Raw genomic sequence first — 24,748 nt, 5'->3', positions numbered from 1 at the left:
AAGAGTAAGACCACAATAATGGGAAAGTCAGGGTTTATATGGATTATGATAAAACTTCCTTGGAATATATGTGTCTATATAAAATATGTATTGAATATAGTTTATGTCAATCTTTGTGTTTTAATGGTGTAAACCACTTGAGCTATGTTGAAGCTTGTAACATTGTTTTATATTCCTTCATTTTTACGTGCTGAAATGCTTCTCCTGATGATCAGATTTGTACATCTTTTTTACTCCCCTTTCTCTCCAATTTCGGCCTTCACCTTCATCACCACCAAAAGTACACTGACTTATTAAGATACCACCATGTTCCAGTCATCCAGTGCACATTCCCTGTGGCCACTAAGAAATTTAGCCACACAGATTATCGTGCTTAAAGCTGGCCTTGCCCTCACCTGATGTTCAAACATCTAACTTTCTACACTAGGTTGTTAGATAACATTCAGGACTAGGAAATGCAAACCATTTTCTAATCTCTGAAATAAGGCACTGGACTAATTTTATACCAGCAAACAATATGGCTAAAAGAGCACCAAGTCTGTGTGGTTCAGTTACTCACAAAATACATTTAATGCAGTAACTGATGAGCAACTGTATGTAGTCCAAAATGCAGTCATGTTGAGGTTTTGATGGGTTTTGTGCAGAACCGTATTACCTCGTATACTCAACTTAATTATTATTATGTCACTTAACAGTGTCCAACTTTAACAGCAATCTAACAGTTTCGTAGAAGTGTTTTTGCATTTTATTTTCTATTAGACATCATTGACCTTAAAGAACCAAATGTGACCTGGGTGAAGTTTAACATAAATATGAATGGCTATTACATCGTACATTATGAAAGAGAGATCTTGATGGAATTACTTGGATTATTACAAAGTAATCATTTAGCGCTCAGTGACCAGGACCGAGCTGGTTTCATTAATAACGCATTTGTGCTTGCAAGGTAATTAGTTGTTTTAGATCATTCTGCTTTTTGAATTTATTTACTTAGTACATTATAACAAGTACATTTTTTATGCTGCTTCAAATAAATGTTAATCATTCCTGTTTTAGTCAAGGTATGCTGAGAAATATATTGACTGTATTGGTTTCTGGCTCATGTCTAATGTTAATTAGACCACATTTGGTGCAATGTGAACAATTCTCATCTTCATTTTGTAACAAGGAAATAAAAGCTCTGGAGAAGATGCAAAAACTGGTGACCATGTTAGTTGCTCAATGGAGAGGTCATACTTACCAGAGAAAAAAATGTACAGGCGGGCTCTCTTTCCTATAGAATGATAAAATTGAGAGGTGAAGCCTTTACCATTATGGAGGAGTTTGTAAGACTAGACATTGATAAGGTGCTCCTACTTGCAGGTGAGACCAGAATTGAGGGCTATTAACATAAGATGGTAACTTATAAATCTCTAAAGGGAATTTAGAAAAATCTACTTTTTTCTAGAATGTGGTTAGAATGTAAACTTGCTGCCATTAGGAGCAGTTGAGGTGAAGACCTGTGTTTTAGGTTCAGTTAAGATAAACATGAGGAGCAGAAGAATATACAGATGATGAGTTTGGAGAAAGAAGGATGTAGTGAGGATCCATGGACCCCCTGCTGTTCTTTTGAGGTAGGCCTTTTGCAGTCACTGTGTGTTCAAGGATGGATTATTAGACTATTGTGCCATCCTATAAGAGCCTTTGAGCACTGAATCTATACCCAGGGTAGCAATTGTTTGCATATTATTTTTCATATTAAAGTAGTGAGGTTTTGCTAAAACTGTACAAAGCTCTAGTCAGACCACAGCTGAAATACTGTGAACAGTTTTAGGCTCCTTATCTTAATAAAGCTAAACTGGTATTGGAGATAGACCACATAACGTTCTTAGACTGATACTGGGTATGGAGATATTGTCTTAGATGGAGAGGTTCCAGTGCTTAGGCCTGTATTCATTGAAATTTGGATGACGAGACATTATTGAAACCTATAAGATTTTTCGGGCACTTGACAAGGTAGATGCGAAAAGATGTTTCCTTTTGTTGGAGAATGTAGAATTTGAAGGAATAATCTCAGAATAAGGAGTCGCACTCTTAAAACAGATGAGGACAAATGTCTTATCTCAGAGGTTTGTGAATCTATGGAATTGTTTGCCGTAGAGGGCTGGCAAGGCTAGATTAGGAATTATAAGTTAAAGCTATGTTAGATGGATCTTTAATCAGTAAGAAAGTCAAGGGTTAGAGGGAACAGACATGAAAGTGGAGTTGAGGACTATTGTTCTGAGGAAGGGTCACTGGACCCGAAACGTTAACTCTGTTGTTTTCCTTCACAGATGATACCAGACCTGCTGAGTCTCTCTGGCAGTTTTGTTTTTGTTCCCGATTTACAATTCTTTTGGTTTTTATTGAAGATTATCAGATCAGTATAATCTCATTGAATGATGAAGAGTACTTGGCGGGCCGAATAGCTGACTTCTGCTCCTACAACATTTGGCCTTATTACAGTTTCAGTCTAAGATTCCACTGTAGTACTGGGACATCAGCTAACTTCTGCTTCTGTTGGAATGGAAGCTGAGACAGTACCCATCAGTAGCTGCAATAATTTGGGGTCAGCAAGTGTACCATCAATCCTGTTGACCACCACGTCCATGCTGGGAAGGGTGGTGCACAAAGCAATGTGCAGAGTTGGCGTTAAACCCCTTCGTACGCTTTGACAGTTTCTACAGACTTGCAAGTGCACCAAGGCTTTCTGGGGTGTACCCATTAGCTTTTTTCTGTATGGCACTCTATTAAAGTTCTCAAAAGGTGGAAGTAAGCTCAAGAAGCAGAAATAACTGCATAGATCTGTTGAGCTGAATGGTCTTTTTCTGTGCTTTAAATGCTTGAAACTAAACCATTGATTGCTGTCAACAAGAACAGTGATGGGACTGTTTATTTGGTGGTTCAGACCACAGTGGAGATAGTCTAGAGAGCAATCTCCTCATATTTGATTTCTTCGCGTTAGCATGACCGAGCTTCAGGCTAAGCAGAAACATGAGATTTACCCTTAAATTTCTTTACGCTCTGCTTTCATTGTTGGTTGATCTCCTGTAACATTCTTACAATATCGGCTGTAAAGGCAATTCAGATTCCCAGAGATTTAAAACATTTTATGGTCAAGTAGCAACCAACCAAATAATAGTTTTTATTTACAACTGTGAAGGCTTATTTCCATAAAGAATATTGTTTTAGAAATAGGGTCATGGGATTCATGGATTTTCACAATGTTTTTATATGGATTTCAATGTCATTCTAAACCTTTCTAAGCCACTGATTAGGCCTCAGATAGGTAATTGTGTCCAATTCTGGACACACCATTTTAGAAAGAGTGGTCTTTTGAGAAGATGTAAAATATTAGAATTAAACTAGGGACGAGGGAGATGATCATGAAATTGGAATAAGACCAGAGGAGGTTAGGAGGGGATTTAACAGAGGTCTTAAAAATGATGAGAGGCTTTTCATAGAGAAGCAGCTTCTACTCGTGAGTGGGTCAGAACCAAATAGCACAGAAATCAGACAATTGGCAAAAGGAACAAGTGAGGTGAGAAGGAATGGCCAAGTGGTATTATTGTTGGACTAATAATAGAGTCCCAGCTAATGATCTGAGGACCTAGGTTTGAATTGCACCATGGCAGATGGTGGAATTTGAATTCAATTAACATTTATAGTTAAGAATCTAAGGAAACCAATATTGATTGTCAAGAAAAGCTCATCTGGTACACTAATGTCCTATAGGGGAGGAAACTGCAATCCTTAACTGCTGTGGCCTAATATGACTCCAGAATCACAGCAATGTGGTTGACTGTTAATTGTCCTCATGTAATTGGGGATGGGCAACAAATGTTTGTCCAGCCAGTGATATGCACATACCATGAATGAATTGAAAACAAAAGGATTGGTTTTGTAATGATTTGGGACTTGCTGTTTAGGAGACTAAATTAAGCAGATTCAGAAGTAATTTTCAAAAGGGAATTGCACATAAACTTGAAAAAGACAGCTTTGTGAGGCTTTGAAAGAACAGGGAATAAGATGAATTGGATAATTCTTTTGAAGAATCAGCACAGGCAGAATGGACTGAATGGTTTCCCTCTTTGTTCTAGTTGTACAAATGCTGTTGTGCGTGTGAATCATGCTTTGTATGCCACATTGAAATCCAAGCATGTATTTTTAAAGGGCAGAGTTAACTACTTACTGTGTTTTCTCTTACTGTCCATAGTGCAGGAAAAATTTCAGTGCAGCAGGCATTGTCCATAACCAAGTATATGAAGAATGAAAGCAGTAATGCACCAACAGCTGAAGCATTGCTTCAACTCCGCAAAATCTACTGGCTTGTACAAAAGAGGGGAATGCTGCAACTTGCTGATCGGATGGAGGTAATTGTTTTTATCTATAGTGCCTTGTGTGTTTATCTGGACCAGTTTTGTGAAACTATTGTATTCCACCTATCGCAGCTTTATAAATCATAATCAAAGGGCAGTACGTCATAGCAAGAAGACAATAGGAAGCATTGAAAAGTAAAGACAATAACTTAATTGCTTGTCTCAATCTTGTCATTATATGTCATTTTTTTTGGCTTTGTTGCTTGTTTATTTTAGAGCAGCAAGTTCTGTATAGCTACTATTTTGTTTTATACCCGTTCTGTCAAAATTCCTTCCTTCATTTTAATTTTCCTATTTACATTTTTCAACATTTGAATGGCTTTGTATTTATCTGTTCGGTAAATCAAAAGAAGGAAGAGCAGAACATATTGTAGATTTTGATTTATTCAAAGAATTGGAATTGTTGTGCAATTTGACCATATCTTGCAACATCATAATCACTACTGCCAAACTCTACATAAATGTCTTTCAGAAATATATTTTCACTATTTTTGGAGACCTGATTAATCATCAGGTCTGGAGTAACAGCGGATCATTGTCTGAAAGGCAACTTCGTGCCACTCTTCTCAGTGTTGCTTGTGACTACAACTATGGCACCTGTGTCCAAAATGCAAGTGAACTGTTTAACAATTGGGAGAACTCCAAAAATCTGAGTGTGTAAGTAGTGGCGCTAATATTATTTTCTTGCTGTTTTAACCTTTGTGAGTGTCAAAGTGCCTATAGGTTCAATTATGATCTCAAATGATTTTTAAGTAATATTTGTACTAAGTTTTTGATTGGCACTTTGACTGTACCTATGCTATAGGAAAGATGTTGTGAAGCTTGAAAGGGTTCAGAAAATATTTACAAGGATATTACCAGGGTTGGAGGGGTTGAGCTAGAGGGCAAAGCTGAATAGGCTGGGGCTGTCTTCCCTAGAGCTTCAGAGACTAAGGGATGACCTTATAAGACGTTTATAAAATCATGAGAGGCTTGGATAAGGTAAAAGCCAAGGACTTTTTCCCAGGGAAGTACAACCCAAAACTAGAGGGCATCGTTTTAAAGTGGAAGCAGAAAGATTTAAGCAAAAGCCTAAGTGGCAAATTTTTCATGTAGATTGGGTGCGTATTTGGGATGAGCTGCTAGAGGAAGAAGTAGAGGCTGGTACGTGAATAGGAAGGGCTTAGAGGGATAGGGGCCAAATACTGGCAAATGAGACTAGATTGGTTGAGGATACAAAAACAAAGTTGCTGGAAAAGCTCAGGAGGTCTGGCAACATCTGTAGAAAACAGAGTTAACATTTCGGGTCTGGTGACCCTTCCTCAGAACAGTTCTGAGGAATAGTCACCGGACCTGAAACATTAACTCTGTTTTCTCCTCCACAGATGCTGCCAGACCTGCTGAGCTTTTCCAGCAACTTTGTTTTTGTTCCTGATTTACAGCATTTGCAGTTCTTTTAGGTTTTTTTTTGGTTTAGGATATCTGGTTGGCATGGACATATTGGACTGAAGGGTCTGTTTCCATGCTGTAACAACTTTATAACTATTCAATGTGCCTCACAAATACTATTTATTCATAACATAAAAGCAACCTCTGTGGAATCATATAACCAGAATGCATGTTGATCATCAATGCTTTAAAATACAATGCAAAAGGAGAGAGATAATGGGTAAAAACTCACATTGATCGAGCACCATGCACAACTTCAGAATGTCACAAACTGCTTTGTAGCCAATAGAAAAGTATTTCTGAGGTGTAACCATTGTAATATTGTATAGGAAGGTACAGAGAAATTGTGCAGGTTTTAATAATTCTCCCTCCTCTGAAGTGATGCTTTTATTTAAGTGCAGAGCTCAGTCCTTCCACTGTCCCAGCTTTCCTTGGACAGTCACCTCTATTGAGTCACCTGTCATTAGCGTAAGCATCAGTCACTATAGAGCTGCTTAACCCATATTAAGTAGTCCAGCTATTTAAATTGTACCAACGCTTCAGTGGCTGGTAGAGTTCTTACCACTGCTGTAAGACCTTCTTGTTATCTTGCTGAGTTGAGCACATTTTAAATTTTGGGGAAGAGGCCAATTAATTCAGATTGAACTGAGCAAAATAAAGAGTCATAGTGAGGTATCCCAACTCTGCATTCAGTTGAGAGCATGCATTTGGTCCTTTAACTTGTCATCCCAGAGACAAATGATGATGCTGGGAGTTTAATCCGACAAAATTGATAGGTCCATCAGTTGTCAGTGCAGGGTTCAGAAGCACCCTCGGTACATGGAGAACAGAACTGAATTTTATGCTTACTTGTACTTTTATAAGTAGTGGGGACTGTACTTGAAGTTGGTAATTTATTTGTTTTGATTTATTATAAGCTTTATAGATAAAGCTATAATGGGTAATGGGCCCTTAAATTGTCAAGCTTCCATTGAAAATGGTTTTTTTGTGTCTAAGAATGTAATTTTACTGATTAGACCTCTGCCTTTGATCTGTTTTCCATTTTTACCTGTTATCCTATTCAGTGAGCTAGATGATTGTCTCCATAACTTGCTTGTGAAGAATACTGCTTCCCTAGAAGTGGCTGCTTTAGCATTACATAACAAGCCTTATTTTAAATTGATAGATAATAAAATGTGAGGCTGGATGAACACAGCAGACCAAGCAGCATCTCAGGAGCACAAAAGCTGACGTTTCGGGCCTAGACCCTTCATCAGAGATATCTCTGATATTATTTTAAATTGAGGTTACTTGGTGCTAGCCTAATGGAAATTTTAGAAAATACATCTCCTTTTAATTTTTCAGCACTGTTGAAAACTCCACACCAATATCTACACTGTACAGGATTGCAGTTCCTGGAGGAACCAATCCAGTTTTATTTCCAGGCTCCAGTTTATTCTCTTCTCCTTGTTTCAGAAAATCACGTTATCCAGTACCTGGCAAAAGACACTGACATTGGTTTCCAGAGAAGTCCTAAACCTATTACCGCCTGTAAAATTCACTCTAATGATTCTTTCTCGCATTGGCCACATCAGGATGAATTAGGATTTCTTCGATTGCTATGGGATGCACCTCTTTGAACAAAGACTCTTTCATTCTGCAATCTGCCTTGTAGCCCATGGAAAGGTTACAATCTTCTAGCTGCAATTCTCTGTTTCTCTATGAGACCCCTCTCTCTGTGTGTCTTTCTGTCTCTATTTCTGTCTCCCTGAGTCTCTCTCTCCCTGTTTCCCTCTGTCTCTATCCACCCCCTGTCTGTCTCCCTCCCTCTCTTTGTCTGTTTATGTCCCTGTCTCTCTCTTTCAGTGTCTGTCTCTCTCTGTCTGTCTGCCATCCTGTCTCTCTCTCTTAATCTCTGTTTTTGTATTTTTTTTTCAAAATCTCAGGGACAGAAATTCATCCCATTGTCAGCCCCATTAAAGTACTGAAAAAACTCAGCAGGTCTGGCAACATCTATGGAGAGAGAAAAAGAGTTAATGTTTGACTCTTTTACGGAACAATGTTTAAGAGCCATGCTAAACTCAAAAATGTTAAATTGGTTCTGTCCCGTAAGTGATCACTTGACTCTCCCCATTATCCCACTCACATTCAATTGAAACGATGCTTCAAGTCACTCATAATTTTTAAAACTTGGCAGCTTGTTGACTGATACTTAAACCTGGCTGACAATGGGTTTTCTCATAAGAAGTTTGTTATTGTCACAAGGTGCATTTTAAACAACAAACATTTCATAGTGAAGTTTTGGTTGAAAATCCTATTTTATTGTTGCTGTGTCTGAATGACCTCTCCGATTGTTTTATGGTAATTACTAAAGCTGGCCTGAGAATTGGGCTTATACATTGCCTTAGATAGAATGGCACATGTAGTTTTAGTTGCACTGCTTGTGTCTTTCATTTAAGGATTACGATTAAATTTTTTAACTCTGAATTATGCAATAAAATGTTATAAGAGAAAAACTAGAATAGTAACAGCACAGAATGAGGGCATTCAGTCCAATATATCTCAGCTGAACTTTCTGAAATATGCCATATTCTCCAATTCCATCCTAACATCACTGTAGGTGTACCTATTCCCACAGGGTGCAACAGTCCTCCTACTTAATAAGAAACCTGCAACACCTTCTGCATCCATATACAAGTTACTATGTACATCACTGTCAGTCCTAATTGTTTTCTTAATCCTCCTCTTGCTCTCAATGTACTGATAGAATATCTTTGGCTTTTCTGTAATGTTACTGAAATAAATCACAAAGGCTGATATACTCTAATCAAGTTACCCTTCATTTATACATGCTTTGTACATAGCACTAACACAGCTAGCACAGAGCTGGCTTTTAGAGTGAGCAGAACCTGTGACACTCCTGTTTATATCTGTCAGCCAAGACTCCCTGATTGGACCAGGTTAGTAGCCCCAATCAGGGGGTTCTGTGAGATCCACCTGCTGACATCATTCCAGTCACTACGATTACCAGCTGATATTTTTTGTGTCCTCACTTTGTTTCTTAGATTTCCAACATTAAAAGATAAAAACTCATTATTTAAATATTGAGAGATTGCAGAGCTCTGATATGAAGAGAGACCTGAGTGTCCATTTGCTACTGGGTGTTGTTGCATTTGTAGTGACTTCTCTTACCTTCATCTACATCTGAAATAGCCACAACACTTGTACCATCAAGGAATAACCAAAATTCATGACGCATCCTTGACTTGAATTGTCTTCTTTGCTTTCCATTGCTCCCTATGGAGAGTCCAATCTCTTCATTATGTGCTGTGGGATAATCTTCATCCACTCCAACCAATTTTTAAAAATTCAGTAACCAAGCAACTAGATATACCTCATGCACCTTGGGTTTGCCTGGGTACATGTTTTTTGAAGACTCTTTCAACTTTTGGAAACTCCCACGCAATGCAATTTCACCACAATGTCAATTTGCAGTGTTCTGCCATAGTAAATGGCCTGGAGCCATTTTGAGCTGCCTACATGTTAGGCCCTGAATTTCTGTTCACGCCATACCCCTGTAACTGAAAATGGAAGAAGGAAATAAAACACAAACATAGATTGTTTAAATTCACATTCAGGGTGCGTTCAAAGATTTAAAAGGAAAATCATGCAAATGGTAGGAAGCTAAAATAAAAACTAAGTCTGCAGAAACTCAGCAGGTCTGGTAGCGTCTACGGAGAGCAAAACAAAGTTAATGTTGAGTTCAACATGACTCATCTTCAAAACTCAGTTCTTAAGGCCTATCAAACTCAAAATGTAAACTGTATTTCCCTCCTCAGATACTGCCACACTTGCTGAGTTTCTCCAGCAATTTCTATTTGCATTGCACTGTTTTGTGTTTAAATACTATCTGCATCCTCTGCTTTTGTCAAAACTTTCATTGTAGGTGCATTGACTAAGATCGCACTCAACATATAGCACTCAACATACAGTTGGTGCAAAATAGATAATTACTACCAGAATCACTTGCAGATTTTCTTACCTTCAAACCATGTTTCTAAATGTATTGACCTGTTCCAGTTCTTTTCCATGTTCATTCTTAATCCATTCCCATGTCCTCATTCCTTTCTAAAGTGAATGCCTATATGTACATGTATCATTTTAACTTATTGCAGCTTACCATCTGATCTAACAATGACGATCTACACTGTTGGAGCACGTGATGACAAGGGCTGGACATTCCTACACCAGATGTATAATACTTTGCAGACGGAAGCAGAGAAAAGCAAAATGCTACATGCCATGGCAAAAAGCAGCAATCCTCGAGAGCTGATTAGGTTTGTACAATATTTACTCACAATCTACCAATCAATTGTGAATACATCATGGAAACAGCATTACATGTGATTTATTTTTCCCCCGTCCCTTTCTGTAATGTTCCCTTTCTAGTTACGTTAGAAGTTAAATATTTTTATTCCTTTTGACATGCTGTTGTTTATAATGTTTGAAAAGTGAGTTTTACTTGTTTTGCAGTTTACCTGTGCCCTCCAAAAATATGACCGAGCTCCAGTTTTTCCAGCTTTTTTTTTAAGCAACTCTGTACTCAGTTATGTGCACAAGGACCGGTAGTATGAACATAAGTAATATATAGCAGAACTACTACAGAGTGAATCATAACTGCCATTCACTGTTAATATTAAAATATAAAAGTTGATTGAAAGGACAGAACAAAACTCAGGGGTTGGGGTGAACTGAGGAATGGTAGTATGACTCAGTCCATTGACTATATAAGTAACAGTCTCTAGGAGGAGCTAGTCAGTCCGCAGTCCGCTTCACTCTCTCTACACTCAGTTATGAGTTGGTTTAGATCTTGCCTTGTATCTTCCAGGAGTACCAATGTCCCTTTACCTCGTGTTAATATAGTTAATTAGTCTTAAGCTGATGTGACTTTTTACCTTAACTTTTTACCTTACTATACCATTATGGAATAAATTACTACTTGTTATTTAAGTACGTACTGCTTCTGCTGAAGACTTAAAAGTAACTAAGCCTTCACCACTTAATACCAGTGAGCTCTGTACGTAGTATTAAAAGAAGGGTAGGTGGCAGGCTGTCTACACATGAACAATCCTAACAAATTTGACTCCAACTGTAGGCTTCTCTCATGCTGCCATCCTCATTAATGGCCAGGAAATCTGATTAGCAGCCAGAAGAAACATTATCATTTGGCACTACATAGACACTCACAGGAAATGTTGTGGACGTTGGAGACAGGAAGATCCAGGCTTTTTGAATGGGAGATTCAGACACTATCGGGGACAGGAAGTGGGATATTAGATAATAATGTCCATAACCAACTAAATTAGACCCAGGCAGAGAGCTGGATAAACACAGCAGGCCAAGCAGCATCAGAGGAGTAGGAAGAGTGATGTTTCAGACCCCTCTTCAGAAATGGGGGAAGGTAAGGGGGATCTGAAATAAATAGGGAGAGGGGGGGGGGGTGGATAGAAGATGGATAGAGCAGAAGATAGGTGGAGAGGAGACAGACAGGTCAAAGAGGCAGGGATGGAACCAGTAAAGGTGAGTGTAGGTGGGGAAGTAGGGAGGAGAAAGGTCAGTCCAGGGAGGTTGGACAGGTCAAGGGGGTAGGATGAGGTTAGTAGGTAGGAGATGGGGGTGGGGCTTGAGGTGGAGGAAGAGATAAGTGGGAGGAAGGACAGGTGAGGGAGGTGGGGACGAGCTGGGCTGGTTATGGAACGCAGTGGGGGGAGGGGAGGTTTTGAAGCTGGTGAAGTCTACATTGATACCATTGGGCTGCACGGTTCCCAAGCGGAATACGAGTTGCTGTTCCTGCAACCTTCGAGTGGCATCATTATGGCACTGCAGGAGGCCCAGGATGGACATGTCGTCTCAGGAATGGGAGGGGCAGTTGAAATGGTTTGTGACTGGGAGGTGCAGTTGTTTACTGCAAAACAAGCTGACGTGTTCTGCAAAGCGGTCCCCAAGCCTCAGCTTGGTTTCCCGATGTAGAGGAAGCCGGGTACAATGGATACAGTATGCCACATTGGCAGATGTGCAGGTGAACATCTGCTTGATGTGGAAAGTCTTCTTGGGGCCTGCGGTGGGGGTGAGAGGGGAGGTGTAGGGGCAGGTGTTGGACTTGCTGTCCATCCTGGGCAGTGCCACAACGATGCTACCCGAAGGTTGCAGGAACAGCAACTCACATTCCGTTTGGGAACCCTGCAGCCCAATGGCATCAACGTGGACTTCACAAGCTTCAAAATCTCCCCTTCCCCTACCACATCCCAAAACCAGCCCATATCATGCCCACCTCCCTAACCTGTCCTTCCTGCCACCTATCCCCTCCTCCCATCTCAATCCCCACACCCATCTCCTACCTCCTAACCTCAACCCGCCCCCTTGACCTGTCCATCCTCGCTGGACTGACCTATCTCCTCCCTACCTCCCCACCTACACATACCTTTACTGGCTCCATCCCTGCCTCTTTGACCTGTCTGCCTCCTCTCCACCTATCTTCTGCTCTATCCATCTTTTATTCGCCTCCCCCTCTCTCCCTATTTGTTTCCAATCCCCCTTCCCTTCCCCCATTTCTGAAGAAGTGTCTAGGCCTGAAATGTCAGTCTTCCTGCTCCTCTGATGCTGCTTGGCCTGCTGTGTTCATCCAGCTCTACACCTTGTTATCTCAGATTCTCCAGCATCCGCAGTACTTACCATCTCTTAGACCCAGGTTACAGGTTTTGCTGAATTTCTGAAACTTTCTTTGATTTTAAAAGCCTTATAACTCCAGGTCATTCTTCTGATCTGTTGCTTAGTGTTTGGTATAGGTTTGCAAATACTAAATACAATATTAATGCTTCATTTCCCAGGTTAATGCAAGAAAGCCTGCAACATGAAACAATAAGGGCACAGGAAATACCTTCCATTCTTTCTACTGCCAGCAAAACCTTGGTTGGATGTCTCTTTGCTTGGGATTTTGTAAAGGAAAATTGGGATAATATAGTTAAAAAGTAGGTCCTAATTTTTTTTTCATCTTATTTGATAATCAGATCAGGAGCTTCTTACAATTGAACCATACTATAATTTATAAATAGTCATAATTATCATACCATCTAATCCTTTTTTGAAAATTCTCATGCTATTTTATAAACTTCATGATAAATGTAGAAATTTACCAGTTTTATATAAACTTGTAGAAAGCCAAGAGTTAATGATATATTGTATTTTAAAATAAATAATTTTTTGCTGGTCTTATCAACCTGAGTTTCCACTTGTAAAACAGCAGGCCAGGCAGCATCAGAGGAGCAGGAAAGCTGAAGTTTCAGATCAGGGCCCTTCTTCAGAAAAATCCTTCTTCAAAAAATTCAGATTTTTCTAAACAAGGGTGCTGACCCAAAACATCAGCTTTACTGCTCCACTGAAGCTACCTGGCATGCTGTGTTCCTCCGGCTCCACACCGTGTTATCTCTGACTCCAGCTTCAGCAGTTCTTACTATCTCTTTCCACTTGTAAAGTTCTGTGCAACTGTATCCTCAAACCCCTCTCCTCTTCCACAACAAAGATTGGTTCTATTCAGAGATAATACCTGTTATGTTTTCAAATAGTTTTGAGCTTTGTTAAGTAAGATAGCACCTTTTGAAATCAATGCTAGTTTCTTCTAACTGGTTTCTCAATCTCGATATGTAATCATTTTAACCTCAGGTTATCTTAAAGAGAAATAGACCATGACCACTGCTGAGCTATCTGGTGCATAACTTCCTAAGTTAGGTAGTGCTATGGTAGGATTTTCAGTGGTAAATATCAGAACATGAGAACATATATTATGTGAAGTGCTTTGCATTGAAGATGCTGTATAATTACAAGTTACTTGTAAAGGCTTGCTGTTACAGTCTCAAACAAAGGGGAAATCAGTATATTACTGAGAAAGCATCTTAGATTGAGGGTGTAGAATCAGTTTGGGTGGAACTAAGAAACAGCAAGGGGCAGTAAATATGGGTGGGATTTGTTTTTCAGCCACTAAACAATAGCGATAATGTTGGGCATGGTATACATTTGGCAGTTTGAAGTACATGCAGTGTGGTAATACAGTGAAAATGGACAACTTAATTTACACAGATTGAATGAGCCAAATTAACACTGGTGCTATGCAGGACGAATTCCTGGATCATGCACAAGATTGGTTTCTGAGGAAGCGCATTGAAGAACCAACTAGAAATTGGACTATTTTGGATTTAGTTCATAATAACCTGATTAACCTTGCTATAAAGGAGCATTTAGGAAATAGTGAACATAATAATATAGAATTGTACATCTAGTTTGAATCTGACACAATCCATTCTGAAACTAGGCTAGTAAATCGGAAGAAGAGAATTATGAAGGTATGAGGGACAAGTTGGTTATGATTGTTTGGAAAAATATGCTTTTAGATTGACAGTAGATATGGCTAGTGTTTAAAGAGATAGTACATAATCTAGTATGTGTGATATATAAAATATGCATTCCATTAAGGCACAGCCATCCAAAGGGAAAGTTAACTGCCATTAACAAAAGAATTTAACTCATTGCATGAGATCAAATGAAATGGCTTATAAGGATGCTGAAAAAAGTGGTTGGTTGAGGATTAGTAGCAATTTAAAACATGCAAAGGAGACCAAGAAACTAATTAAGAAAGAAAAAAAGAATTTTCTTTCCTCCAGGGGGCCGTGGAAGCTCAATCATTGATCAGGTTCAAGACAAAAAGTGATAGGTTTCTGGAAACAAATGATATAAGGTATATGGAAGCAATGTCGGAGAGTGACATTGAGGTAGCTGATGATCCACGACACACAGGAAGCTAGAGTGACACTGAGAATCACCTGATTTTAATATCACAGTGAATCAGGTTGGGTGGGTAAGGACTAATGAGCAGCCCATTCCTTTTAAACATCTCCTATCCTATTGGCCCAGGCTGATTTAAAATCAAAGCCATGATATCCAGATGCACAGGCACATTGATGACACTTCTGCTTCCCACCTCTTTTTATCCCTCCACTGTCTTTTTATTGGACTGTTTGTCTGACAACGAATCCTGGATGAACTACAAATATCTCCTGTTAATCCTAGGAAAATCAAAGCTATTGTCCATAAACACTGCACGCTTACCCATCTTCCTAACTCCCTTCATAGCCACAGTGTCAGATTGGTGTCATCTGTGTTTGACTCATTCTGACTCGTGTGTTCTCTATCATCAGGGCTACTTATTTTCAACTCTGTTACGTTATCTACCTTTACTTCAACAGCTAAAACTATCTTCACATTTTATCATCTCATGACTCAGTGCGATTGCTTTGCTTTCTCAGAACATCTTCCACAGTCTGTAAACTGCAGCTTACGCAAAACTCTTCAGCTTTGTATCCATTTGATGCTTATTACTTCCTGGTCCATCAATAATATAAAATTCTGATCCATGAGATTAAATATTTTGAGACCCTCACTCCTTTAGCAGGCTTTCAGCTCCAAAACGCAAATAGGTTTAGGATTATGGAATGTTTAAGTATTAAAACTCTAAATCAAACCTAATCCTGGCCAGCCAGCTTTCCTGAGACAGAAACCTGACAGCCACAGGAAGGTGAGGATTGCTGGAACCAGAAATGAGTGGACTTCCACTTGCCTGCTGGATTGATTTTCCCTGCAATCTAGTCTCTCCTCAAGCACTAAAATCTGCAAGACCTGAGGAAATCCGTTCTGACAGGTTTGCTGACTTCCATCTGCTCCCCACCAACCATCACCAACTGCACCCAAATCCACAAGCTCAGAGTATAGGTCCGGTCATCTCTCACTGTGAAAACTTTCTGCCCCAGAGCCCCTTTGCTTCTGAACCCACTTCTTCTAACTAATCTGTTAGGATCCTCTCCTTTCCCTTTTCCTTGTGGAGAAGTAAAGCTCTATAATTCCCCTCTGAAATACTTCTGTCTCTCCTCGACTGTTTTTAAAACACTTTTGTTTTGAAAAGAGCATTTTTTTCTGTAATATCTTCTGCTTGCAATGGCATTCATTTTCCCTTGTGGCCTTCCTGTGGGTACCTTAGAATGTGTTGTTTTAAACATGTTAATAACGTTATTAAAGCAAGCTGCCTTAAAACTAATAAAAGCATGCTAACTGTGCTCTATTTTATATAATGCTTCTACTTGACTTACTGAAAATGAATGTTTAACTTTTCAAACTCTATTAGATTTCAGCCTGGATCATTTACTGTTGAAACCATCATTATTCAAACAACATCCCAGTTTTCAACAAAGACTCGCCTGTTTGAGGTCAGTGCCGTGTTAATTATGTAGCGATTGCAAAGCATTTTATTTTTTAGAAATGTTGTTTAAGCTCAATGGATTGTGCCATGATGAATTAAAAATGTTTATTGAAGAATTGTGGTATGGACCTATTCATGACAGTTTGCCATTTGGAATGTTATGTCGACAGTTCGAGATTCTAAATTGAAAAAAAGTAGAGAGCAGTTTATGGGCCCTATTTGAGCTAAATCTAAGATAAAGGAGTGAGCATATGCAAATGTAACTAAAAGAAGATTGTCCTCTATTTATAATCTAGTCAGGAAATGTGTTTTTGAGTTTCCATTTCTTTTCTAAACTAAGCTAACCTCTTTTAATCACAGGTTCAAACATTTTTTGATTCACTGAAGGACAAGAGTTCACAGTTGCGGGCTGTCCAAGAAGCACTTGAAGTAATTCGTCTGAACATCCAGTGGATGGAGAAAAACTTGAAAAGCCTAGAAGAATGGCTATAGAAATTATTCTTTCTCTTCTCTTCAGTAAATACACCTATGTGCTAAGTGATGCTAAATTGCAGTAGTATAAAGCAGGAATAAGTCAGTTGTCACTCATAGTAACATCAGTTTGCACTATTGGAGGATTGTAGTTAGCTCAGGGTAACTTACTGTTTGTTCAATCATTGAAATGTAATTGCGATTGTGAGAAGCTGCAGACCAAACTCCAGGAATCTGGTGATGGATGAATGTATTTGCAGAAGACAAATAAGTAAAATGCTCATTTTGAGTTCTTGGTTTTAACTATTTGGCATGTGAATGGGGAGGTCAAGAATGTGTGCTAGGTAGCGTACAAAGACAGAATGTTCAGCTTACCCAGCAATGTAACTTTTTGTTTTACCATGTGCTTTGCAGCAAGGCATTGTTTACTTTTCCCATATGGTTTTAACATTTGATGTGGCGTATTGCCGCTGGCCCTCACCATAATAGCAAGTACTGAAAAGTGGATACTCACTTCTTTGTAAGGCATGTTCATGGCCATTAGCACAAAGCTGGTCATATATAGTACTTGGTGTATTTCCTTGTATTGTGTTAGAAATACAAGCAATATGAACGCATATAACTTGAATTCCTACATCCTTATTGAGGTTGCTGTTCTGACAGAAAAGAATGTGACCCCCAAATGCTGAATCCAACAAAACAAAAGATTATTTAATCCAGTTATTATGAACAAGTAGCTCCAGCTATTGTACATTTTTATTAGTTGTTCACCACCTGCAAGCTGAATCAACTGAATAATGTATATTCTTTTTAAAAAAAAAATGACTTAGCTATATATTATGGAAAGAACTGTGAAGCTTGAGTTTACAATACCAGTTTTTATTCTTGGAAACAATGGTGACCCATTGAGATTTGCTGTGGTCAGACTCACTCAAATTAGTTAGCACCTTGCCTCACTCACAGTCAGCTACACTTATTTAACAGATTTGTGTTTTAAGCGCAGTTAATGTTTGCAAATTGTATGAGACAACCAGTCAGAATTTAACAGCTTTAAAAAAAAGCTCCTCCTGTGCTTAAAATCAAAATATACTGCAATTGAGTGAATTACAAACAGTTATCCTGTCAATAAATGCAAAATATATTGACAAAGTATTGAAGTCAGGCATGGACTTTGAGCTATGAAAAATCTAAAGGATATGCAAAGAATGTAACTAATTCTAGTGTTAAATTATTAGCCTCAGGTACTGACGATAATGTGGATTAAGAAATGTGAAGTGGGATATTAACAGACAAGTCTGGATTGTTCTGGTTATGCGAAGAATTGTACTCTCAGTAAATAGCCTGAGTAAAATGAGAGAACTGGCACAATGTTAGTGATGAGAAGAAGCCAATCCACAAAGGTACATTCATGGCCAAGTAATCTGTGTTGACCTTTTATTCCTGTCTTTTATTCCTGTCTTTTTCCTTACCATCAGGTGAACACTTCTTTTTTCTTCATAATTGCCGTTAACGAGTTTATAAAATGTACTTTCTAATCATTAAAGCTATTGTTTGTGGGAAAACTAGAAGTATGTAATAAATACTTTGCCCAATGTGTGTAACCTGAAATGGAAGCCATATTCACAAAATTGATAAACAAAAGGAAAAATACCCAAAATGTTGCTACTGTATTGACATTGCTCGTCTCTCAGGTGTAATGCTTTAACTATACATTTTTGGTTTGTTAAGAGTGTAATGGTTTAGAGTGGAAAAATAGAACTGCTACAATTTGGAAAACAACACATTATTTTTGAAATTTTAATAAAACTATATGAATTATATAAATTTCAGTTAGCTGTTACTTTACAAACTTTCAAATATATCTTTTAACTGTTTAAAATTTAGTGTTATATGTATTTAAGATTTTTTTATTCGTTCAAAACGTATATGATTGCACAGTATTTTTGCTTGTAATTAAGGTAGATCTATTATGAACAATGACAAATGTTTAAATTGCTATACTTTCTCATTTATTTCTGAGGCCGATTAATAAATTTTATCAGTATTTTAGATTGATACATTTGATTATTCACAAACAAATGTCCCTGCAAAACATTGGTGCAGTTTGTGAAGTAGAAGTAAATTGTTTGATGATGGCATTTCTGAATAGACAGCTGTGGAAATTTGTCTTTGTGTAGTTTTATAAGTTCATGCATACTTGTATTTTATTTGATTAATTTGACATGAAAGCATTGCTTAAAGGCTATGCCTTGGTGTATTTTGAGCTGTTCAATTCCTAATTGAAATTTGTAATCTGAAATCCAAATTGTAGGCAGGCAAAAGTTTTTGAGGATTGAACAGTTCGTACCACATCACTGTGACATTTCCAAGGTAGATCATCCAAGCATGTTTTAATATATTCTATGACCTATTGTCTGTATTTTTGGAGAAGGTTGACTACGTACAACAGCACAAATAATATTGATATCTCAGGATTTGCAAATAAATATGCAAAGAGAAATTGTTTCAAGCTTGATGACAGAAAGCAAGTATTGGGAATAATATGTTCTTTGGCATCCTTCCATCTGCATAAGATAATGGAGATACTAGACATGATGCAGAATTCTTTTGTGCCAGTTTCCTGGAGCAATATGTTACAGAACTAATTAGCAATAAAGGTATTTTGGATCAAGAATTGTGCAACGTGGATGGGTGCATTTTTGTTTTATTCATTCATGGGATCTGGGCATCACTGCTGGACCAGCATTTATTGCCCATCCCTAATTGTCCAGAGGGCAGCTATGGGTTAACCACATGGCTATAGATCTGGAGTCACATGTAGACCAGACCGAGTAAGGATGCCAGTACTTTTCCCCTAAAGGACATTAGTGATCCAGATGGGTTTTACCCAACAATTGACAGTGGATTCATGGTCATCATTAGACTCTTAATTCCCAATGAATTCAAATTCCACCATCTGCCATGGCAGGATTCAAACCTGGATGCCCAGAACATTATCTGGGTCTCTGGATTAACAGATCGGTGATAATACCATTAGGCCATTGCCTCCCCAGGATTAGTAAAGCCATAATACTGGAAAATACTCACCATAAAATTGAATTACACATTATGTATGAAAATGACAAACTCCAATCCCAAACAAAAATCTTGGGTTGAATGGGTGTATAGACAAAGAAGTATGGCAGTAAACAAACAATAGAAAACAGTAAAAGAATCAATACAAGATGCTTAAAAAAATCATGTTTTTGTAAACAACATTCCAACAAGAAAGATCCATCTGTGGGTCACCATGAAAGTTGTGGATAGTATTAAAAACAGCACATATTAGCGCAAAGCATACTGATAAGTCTGAAGATTCAGAATGATTTAGAAACCGACAAAAGGGCCCAAAAAGTTCATGAAAAGGAAAGAGCTTCTGTTCTTGACAACTGCAAGCCGTCTATGTTCCCTTGGGCATACGACAATTTGCTGAAAATATATACTTCATAAAAGCGCATCTTGATTCTAAGACAAAAACAGAAATTGCTGCAGGAACTCAGCTGGTTTGGCGGCATCTATGGAAAGAACAGTCGAAGTTTTGGGCTCAACGACCATTCTTCAGAATAAGAATGTTAACTGTACTTTCTCTCTGTAGGTTCTGTCGGACCTGTTGAGTTTCTCCAGCAATTTCTGTTTTTGTTACTGATTTCCAGCATCCATAGCTTTGTTTTATATTAGTCTGAAGAGTCAGTTTGATGTTATTCCATTCACATTACCTAAGTTTGCCAAAGATGCTAGCTGCTATGCATAGCTAGCTATGCAAGCATTGAGTTTTGCACCAAGAGACTGTCCATCTCTGTGGGACCAAGATAGAAGAATTTTTAACCTCTTGCAGCAGGGTGTAGTGCAGCATAATCAGCAGTAGAGAAATGGGGATCTATACTTGTTTTGATTTATTCATTCACAGGATGAGGGCATCGCTGGTTAGGCAGTATTTGTTGCCTTTCCCCAATTTCCCACAGGGCCGTTAAGAGTCAGTCACATTACTGTGGGTCTGGAGTCACATGTAGGCCAGACCAGATAAGGACAGCAGTTTCCTTCCCTAAAGGACGTTAGTGAACCAGATGGGTTTTTCCTGACAATCGGCAATGAATTCCTGGCCTTCATTAGACCACGGTTGTCTTAGCACTTACAGTCAAGAGCGAATACAGTGCGTATCGCTGTGCAGTTTTGTGATTCTGGTCCATTGCAATGAATGTGAATGCACAAACATTTCACAACTCAAAGCAAGAGGGCCCAGTACAGACAAACATCCCTTGTGTGAGAAATGCGACAGTATGTGCCTTGAAGAGGGATTTGTTCTATCTTGGTACGCTTGAAAAGACGTCTTGTACATTTGGTACCAAGGTGTCTGTGGCATGGAAAGCAGAGTAAATAGCTATGGTTTTTTTTAAAGTTTAGACAAAAGAAGCATGCTTGGGTGGAGTCAGGTTCACACAGACCCAGAGTTTTAGTTTTGCTTTCAGTTGATGCAATTGACACTTTGGCGTTGAAGACGCTAGATACTGCCTTTATATAAGATAAAGGTTAGGGTCTAGGCTACCTCCTTGATATGTTTTGGCGGCGGCGGGGGGGTTGGTCTGGTCTGTAACAGAAATGAAACCAAATATAAGCACTTTGCAATAGTCATGCACAAAGACTCATCAAAACTGACAATGTTGACGAAGCTGGAAAGAACTAAATTCAATCATTTATGTAACAGCAGCAACATTTGTTCACTGTGGAATCTGACAAAGATTAATTTGAGGCTTTCCCAGCTGAGATGCCATCTGCATTGTACCGAAAAGCAGAGTGCCCACTAGATGCACAACATAAACCCAGCATAAACTCTACCTTACTTATAACACTTTTGAAGCTATATACATATGTTTTACATATCTAAAAAGAGGTAATATTCAGATTTAAAGTATATCAAGCAGGAAGTACAAAGTCGGGAAATTACACTATATAAAACTGCTTATAGCTTGCATTACAGGAGGTCCTAGATTCACAAAATTGCAAATTCATTGACAGCGCATTCTCAAAAAATGGCACTGAGTGTATCCCATTGTTTGCTAACTGATGTAAACAACTGACAGTTCTGCAAGTTGAGACACAGGCAAATATTCAAATAGGAGGGAACCTTTGGTGTCCTCTGCCAATGTTACCCAGACCAAAGGCTTCTCCTTGGCACAATATCATATGTGCATATGCTTTCCTCTACTGTCAATTCATTTGTTTCTAATGCCTTCTTTACATGGTCAAGGCTTGTAAGTGCGCACTTATTATCAATCATCAAAAAGGTGCTGGGGCCTCTCAAGACACATTTTTGAAATTCATGAGAATGTAATCCAAAATCTTGAAACATGAGGTGCAGTTTGGTTGAATGCATGCAAAATGATGAGAGGTAAATTAGAGAAGAGCAATAGAATACCATGCAAAATAATTTATTCTAATGCAGAATTTTTTGAAATAATTGTTGCAGTGTGAAACTCTCCTTAAAATGTAGAGTCCAAAACTGGATGCAATACTTTCATTTTTAACCAGAGTTATGTAAACATTTAGTGTGAGTTCTCAGCTTTTATACCCAAAGTATTGAATCCTAAGATCTCATATGCTTTTCTGATTACTGTTGTCCTTGTTGTTATGAGAAATCTATAATATACATTGCGTTTTTGCTTCAGTTTGCTTTCCATCTCTTTGTTCATGTGCCTCATTTTTATGCAAACTATTGCCTCTTTGAAAGCAGTTATAATTTTGCCTGCAAATGTTTGATTCTAATTTACACTGCCCAGATGTATTCTCACTCCCTGAAATGGGCTTCTCCCAGTTAATTATATCTAGATGGGCTTCTCCCAGTTAATTATATCTAGATGGATTGCTATGTGAGGTTACTCCTTCTCCTTTCCTAATTTAAACTTTATAACAGTATGATTATTCTCCTCTAAATGTACCCCCACTGATATTTGATCCATTTGACACATCTCATTCATTTGAACCAGATTCAGCAATACTTTCTGCTTTGCTGGGCAAGATATGCACTGATCTACAAAAGGTGTCAAACATTCTTCAGCGAGTCTTCCATCTCCAATTATCAATGCTTTAGAGTTTCTGCCTCATTCTGTAATGTCCTTGTGTTTGTTTTTTCTTTATATTTTTTACACTAATTGCTGGACTATAGAACACTCCAGTAGTGTAATGATATCTTTTATTTTCCTTGATCTAATCAAATAAATTCTATCCTTAACCTCTGTAGGACATCTTTCCAGCACTGTTATCCTTCGTTAGTACTTGTAGCCTACTTGCTTTCTTTCCTTCTGTTCCCTTAACATCTTGTATGTAGTGATATTTAGTTCCCATTTCTAACTCTTTTTGAGCTAGCTATCACAATTTGACCCCCTATCTATTTATGTCTGTAATTCACCAAACTTATTATAGCGCTAGTTGCATCCACATTGTGTGTGGTAAATAAGCACAAACACATGGCAATGTAAGTAATTTGGAGATTACTGTCTCTAATTCCTGTTTGCCAATCTGTTCACTGAACTCTGCATGCAGGACTCGGTCCCACAGCTTTCTACTTATGCTGTAGGTACTGATTATTGTGACTGTAGTGTATCAGCAGCCACCACCACCATCACCCTCCCAACCTCTGACAACCCCACCCCGACCTCTGGCTCAAAGTGCTCTACAGCCATTTGTGATATCCTTCACAGCACGGAAGCGACACAAAGACTCCACTCTTTATTACCTAGACTCACTTCATTTAAATGATGATAGCCATATTCCCACACACAGAGAGAAACGAGACTGTCCACAATTCCTAGCGCAAAAGTTGAGCAGCTACAGGTGGGTCTGTTTTGCTGCTTGCTCCTTTAGCCCCCACGTTAGCCAGCAGTCTCCAACATCCACTGGCACCAACATCATTGCTTTCTGCAATCAGTATACTCTGTCCATGGAGGTTGGCAACAGACATGCACTGGCTTCACCATGTCATGACACATTTCTGACTCATTCAGAATACAGCTTTCCACTTCAACACCACATTTTAGAGTGCACCCACTCCTAGTGTTGTATGCTGCCAGGCCACTTTACATGCGGGGACAACAGCATATCTCCTACCTCACAGCAAGTTGTACCTGGGGAGTGTTAGCTTGTTCCCTCAGCACTCACTCACTTTTGTGCCTACTTGGAACATATCAACCATTCTTTGCTTGACTTGGGTTTATTTATTGCGAATTGATGGATCATTCAAAATTTACAGGCTCTTACCACTTCTGTCTTGCCCTGCCATTTGGCCCGACTACAAAGTCAGACAGTTTGTCATATTGTCAGCAGTGATCAGTCAAGGGGGTGGACATAAGACCAAAGAACTGCAAATGCTGGAAATTGGAAACAAAAACAGACATTGCTGGAAAAACTCAACAGGTCTGGCAGTATCTGTGGAGAGGAAGCAGAGTTGATGTTTTGGGACCAATAACCCTTAAGATCTCTAGGGGAGTGGTCATGTTGCTGAAGGGCACCATGCTATATTGATGTCACACCTGTACCATGTTCCTGCGCTTATACCGCAACAATACTGCATGTGCTTTAACCAATTGCTATGTCTCAAAGTCTAAGGGAAATAGTCCTTAGTGAATTCTAAAGAAGCTGTTTTCAGCCAGAGTGTACCAGTAAGTAAATGTACCTGTTGGCATATTGGAGTGTGAGCCTGCCTCTTGTCAGCCATTTCTGAGGTAATTCTTCCCCACACTGCAACTGTGAAGGGCGCGTCCAGATGCTGCACTAATGCACAGCTGACGTTTAAATACAGCACCAGCAGCAGGAATCCTGAATGTTCTAGCAGTAGTGAGTACTTCTGTAGCTGGTGAACACAAGATAGCATGAAAACAGTGACAGAGGTGTGGTATAAACATAATATGGTAAGCAATGAAGTATAACGTGAGATACCCACAAGGGCTCACAAAGAGAAACCCTCTTGAACACTCTCCAAAATTGACATTAAGCCAAGTTTTGGTAAAATTCTTTCTATTGCCTTTATCACCTCTATTAGACTAACTTTACAACATAACAGAAAACAAATAAATTTATTGTATCAAACAGACTTTATGACCTTTTGACAGTCTGATCACATCTTCAAAAGCGAGTCCAC

General features: G+C 38.8%; 1 protein-coding gene across 2 annotated transcripts in view; it reads left to right on the top strand.

Annotated features, from left to right (window-relative positions):
• The window catches only part of lnpep (leucyl/cystinyl aminopeptidase), a 96,014-nt gene extending 76,762 nt beyond the window's left edge, over window positions 1–19,252 (top strand). For both annotated transcript variants that reach the window (XM_048526890.2, XM_048526889.2), the window contains exons 12-18: window positions 760–946; window positions 4,235–4,391; window positions 4,870–5,054; window positions 9,980–10,141; window positions 12,692–12,832; window positions 16,033–16,114; window positions 16,468–19,252. In XM_048526890.2, the coding sequence (XP_048382847.2) occupies window positions 760–946; window positions 4,235–4,391; window positions 4,870–5,054; window positions 9,980–10,141; window positions 12,692–12,832; window positions 16,033–16,114; window positions 16,468–16,599 (1,046 nt within the window). In that variant the 3' untranslated portion in view covers window positions 16,600–19,252. The remainder of the gene's footprint in view (window positions 1–759; window positions 947–4,234; window positions 4,392–4,869; window positions 5,055–9,979; window positions 10,142–12,691; window positions 12,833–16,032; window positions 16,115–16,467) is intronic.
• The last annotated feature ends 5,496 nt before the right edge of the window (window positions 19,253–24,748 follow it).

This window comes from Stegostoma tigrinum, chromosome 3 (genome assembly GCF_030684315.1).
Source record: "Stegostoma tigrinum isolate sSteTig4 chromosome 3, sSteTig4.hap1, whole genome shotgun sequence".
In the NCBI taxonomy this organism is placed as follows: domain Eukaryota; kingdom Metazoa; phylum Chordata; class Chondrichthyes; order Orectolobiformes; family Stegostomatidae; genus Stegostoma; species Stegostoma tigrinum.
Note: the sequence above shows the minus strand (reverse complement) of the source record. Positions and strands in the feature narration are given on the sequence as shown.